This window comes from Thermobia domestica, chromosome 18 (genome assembly GCF_964235325.1).
Source record: "Thermobia domestica chromosome 18, izTheDome1.hap1.1, whole genome shotgun sequence".
In the NCBI taxonomy this organism is placed as follows: Eukaryota; Metazoa; Arthropoda; class Insecta; order Zygentoma; family Lepismatidae; genus Thermobia; species Thermobia domestica.
The window spans coordinates 151487661-151492041 of record NC_137471.1 but is presented as its reverse complement, the minus strand read 5'-3'; the positions used below and the strand labels follow the sequence as shown (position 1 = coordinate 151492041).

The 4381-nt window shown below is 30.7% G+C and overlaps 1 protein-coding gene across 1 annotated transcript; it reads left to right on the top strand.

Moving 5' to 3' along the window:
- The first annotated feature begins 631 nt into the window (after positions 1–631).
- LOC145675309 (uncharacterized) lies at positions 632–1576 on the top strand. Its single transcript, XM_081745700.1, has one exon. The coding sequence runs from the start codon at positions 632–634 to the stop codon at positions 1574–1576; it is 945 nt and encodes a 314-aa protein (XP_081601826.1).
- The last annotated feature ends 2805 nt before the right edge of the window (positions 1577–4381 follow it).

Sequence of the window (4381 nt, the reverse complement as noted above, 5' to 3'; positions counted from 1 at the left end):
GGCAGGAACGCAAGCGGTTTGAATCTCACGTTAATTCGTAGCTCCATGGCTCATATAACTTTGCTACCGAAGGAATGCTAAACTCAAATCCGATCCAACAATACAGACAGGTAATAGATGGAAGCTAATTATTGGAAAATAATTCGTGAAATGAGAATGTAAGTTAAAATAGATAATCCCGAGAAGACTCACTGGTACGATGGTAGCCACCACGAACTTTTATAACCTGGGATCGAGCGAGGTCCATCTCGCACCAGAAGTAAGCGCTCTATCACTAAGCCATCGTGACCCTACTTTGGAGAAAGCACTATGATTCTGACCGAAGTATCGGTCTAGAAAGTATATATATCGGTCTAGGAAGTATAGGTCTATATATGGCAACACTGGTATGGATGTGTAAAGACACATTATAATGTACTCCTAATATTTAGTTTAAATTTAAGTGATACTGTTTATGTGAGTGAAGTGATACAAGAATAACGAATTCGGTAAGTACTCTTTCATTTAACTATATACAGTTTGTTAAATAATATCGCTGACTTTACTATCTGTTGCAAAAATCGTAAATTGATTGACAAGTAAACATCAAATACCTGAATAGGAGTACGATCATAAGATATAAACAAACATCATGAGCTCCAGCATTGAATGTTCCAAACCTGTTCTGAGACAAGATGTTATCTCTAAAATTCAGTGCATTGAGTGCCTAAACTGGACCCACCTAGAATGTTCGCAGTTAAAAGAAAGTGACGTGGAATATATGAAACAATCAAATTTGCCTTGGAAGTGTAAAGGTTGCATAAAAGCTAGGCGTAATACCAATTCAGAACAGAATGAAGTGCTTCCATCTATCGAAGACATTTATAAACTATTAAAAGAACTAAAAGATGATATCTCCGTGATTAAAAAAAACAACACCGACCTTGAGCGTGAACTTGGAAAGTCTCTTGACCTGGCGCATCAGAAACTGGATGAAAATGCAGACATCATCAAAAACCAATCAGAAAGCATTTCTGCGTGCCTTGCTACTATTGAACGGCTGAAGGGAGAAAACATCGCTCTCAAAAAGCAGCTACTAGACACTGAGATGAGATTAGATGAGCTCGACCAGTATGGAAGAAGAAACACGCTAGAAATACATGGTGTACCAGAAACAAACAACGAAGATACATATGAAGTTATAAAACAGTTGGGCCGTGCTTTAGACATAAACATTGAAAGAGAAATGATCGATGTATGTTATAGAGTAAAGAAAGCTCCTCATCAAACATCAGGAACAATAATGGTTAAGTTTGTTCGGAGAGAGGTTAAAGAAAATTTCCTCCAGAAACGTAAAGTAAAGAGGAATCTCAATTGTACCCACTTAGGATATAACCATAATGAACCCATCTATGTCAATCAAAGTCTAACTCTAAACCGCCGAAAGGTATTTGGAAAATCCAGGATAATTAAAAGCGAAAAGAATTCTGCCTTCCTGAGGGTAGATAGTACAGGTAGCATAAAGTTGCATAAAAGAGAGGGAGGTAAAGATGTTTTTATATTACGTAGCGTAGAAGATGTTGATAAATTGACGTAATTTTCAGCAAAAACAGGTAGAAAGAATTGTAGGAAGGGTTAAATAAATGCTTGAAACAAGTTCTATAATTGAAGATATAAATACTCAACAAAATATCGAAATTAATGTATGCGAAACCGTTACTTTATTTAATAATGTGTTTAAAGATAAAATTGGTATCAACATCTTGAATCTTAATATTAGAAGTGTTCGTAAAAATTGGGATGAGCTTTTAATTTTATTACAAAATTTAGAATTTAATTTACATGTATTAGTTCTCTCCGAAACATGGCATAATCAATATGAAATAAATTTAAAAAATTATCATTGTTTCTTCACAAAACGATCTCTAAATAAAGCAGATGGTGTAATGGTATTCATAAATAATAACATTAGTATTGAGAATATTACAGAATTAGAATTAAATGATGCTTCTGGTCTAAGTTTAAATATTTCATATGGCAAAGAAAACTATAATTTAATGTGTATTTATAGAAGGCCAAGTGGTAATGAAGGGGAATTCTTACGCTCCTTCGAAAATGAACTTAAAAATGTCAAAACAAATGGGTTGGTTATTGGAGACATAAATTTTGACATATTAAGTAATAGGTACGACGAAAATGCAGACAACTACTTAAAGATACTTTATAAAAACGGGTATATTTCATGTATAGATAATTATACAAGAGTAACTGAAACAACTAAAACATGTATAGATCATATCTTTTTAAGGCAAAAGTATAATCAAAATATCACTGCAGCAATATTGCATACGGCAATTACAGAACATTATATTACTAGTGTTAACTTAAATATGGAAATTGCCGATAAATCAATAACAAACAAACTTAGAACTATTATAGATTACCAAAGACTAAAAAATGAAATACAGAAGTGTAGTTGGTTGAATGTGTATTAAAGTTTGGATGTAAATTTAGCTACTTCAGCTTTCATTTCGACATTACAAAAATGTATTAAAACTTCACAAATAGTAATTGAAAAAAACTATCCCAAAATATCGTAAGTTAAAGCCATGGATAACTGATGAATTGATATTACATATACGAGAAAGAGACAAATTAAGCAGACTTGTAATAAAAAATAAAGATAATCTAGAAATAAAAGAGCACTATAAAAAATATAGAAATAAGGTAACTCAACCGATAAAAAAGGTAAAAAATGACTACCAAAAAAGCAGATTGTTAATTGTGAAAACAATACCGGTAAATTATGGAATGTAATATCAATCATTATTGACAAAAAAGAAAACAAAAGCATGGACATTAAAGTAATACAAACGTCTACGGGTAACATTAACTTTCAGCAATATCCTAAACTAGTAGTTGACACATTCAACAAATATTTCTGCAATATAGGTGAAAGTTTAATAAAAAATGTAAATTTAACCAAAATAAATGAAAATCTAGGAAACAAAGCTAAAAAACAGTATGTTTTTTATGCCTATTACTGAACAAGAAATCTCATTTTATATAAACCAACTAAAAGCAAAATCGGCTCCAGGACTAGATGAAATAACTGCTAAAATATTGAAAAATGTGAAAGAAGAAATAATTAAACCACTGTTGCATATATATAATATGAGTTTAGAAACAGGTATTTTCCCTAATCAATTTAAACTAGCACTCGTGAAACCAGTATATAAAAAAGGGTCAAAAAAGGATCTGAATAACTATATACCAATATCGCTACTTAGTAATTGTGCTAAAATATTAGAAAAATGTATTAAAAAAAGATTAGTTTTCTTTCTTGAAACTAATAACAGACTTGCATTAAATCAGATTGGTTTCAGAAAAGAGAGAAGTACATCTGATGCAATTTCTAAACTAACGGAAATAATAACAAAGTACATGGTTCATAATGAAAGAGTAATAACAATATTTTTGGATTTAACCAAAGCATTCGATACAATATCTCATAATATATTGTTAACTAAGCTAGAACACTATGGAGTAAGAGGTGTAGTACTCTCGTGGTTTACTAGTTATTTAAGTAATAGATTGCAAGATGTTAAAATTGGAAATGTTATGAGTGAATTAACACAGGTTAGCTATGGAGTGCCACAAGGATCAGTATTAGGTCCAATTTTATTTATAATTTATATAAATGACTTGTACAATATAGGCATTGATGACTATATTCAATCTTTTGAAGACTACACCACTATAACAATAACAGGGAAAAAGTGGGAAGAAACTTATAAAAAAGCGGAAATAACAGTAAAGAAAGTAAAACAATGGCTTGAACTAAATTCCTTGGTACTAAACTTAACGAAAACCAATTATATTGCTTTCTCACTAACAATAACCGGACAGCCACAAAATTTTGTCTTAAAATATCATAACTGTATTAATACTTTAAACTGTAACTGTAATACAATAAATAAAGTAACTGAACAAAATTATTTAGGAGTGAAAATTGATAAACATTTAAAGTGGACATCGCATATTCAACATGTAGCCAAGACATTAAGAAAATTGCTGTATAAATTTGTACAATTAAGAGGGTGTTTAGAATTAAAAGTTTTACGTATGGTATATTATGCACTAACACAAAATATATTACAGTATGGTATCTTAAGTTGGGGATCTGCCTATGAGACGCATATAGGACCATTAAAAGTTCAGCAAAATGATATTATAAGAATATGTTTAAATAAAAACAAAGAAGACAGTCTAGAAAACTTGTATAGAGAATTTTCAGTCTTAACTGTTGAAAAATTATATATAAAAGCAGTCCTACTCTATGTAAAAAACATGAAAATAAATGGAATAAAATTTCTCATGGGTATGGAACAAGAAAAGTAAC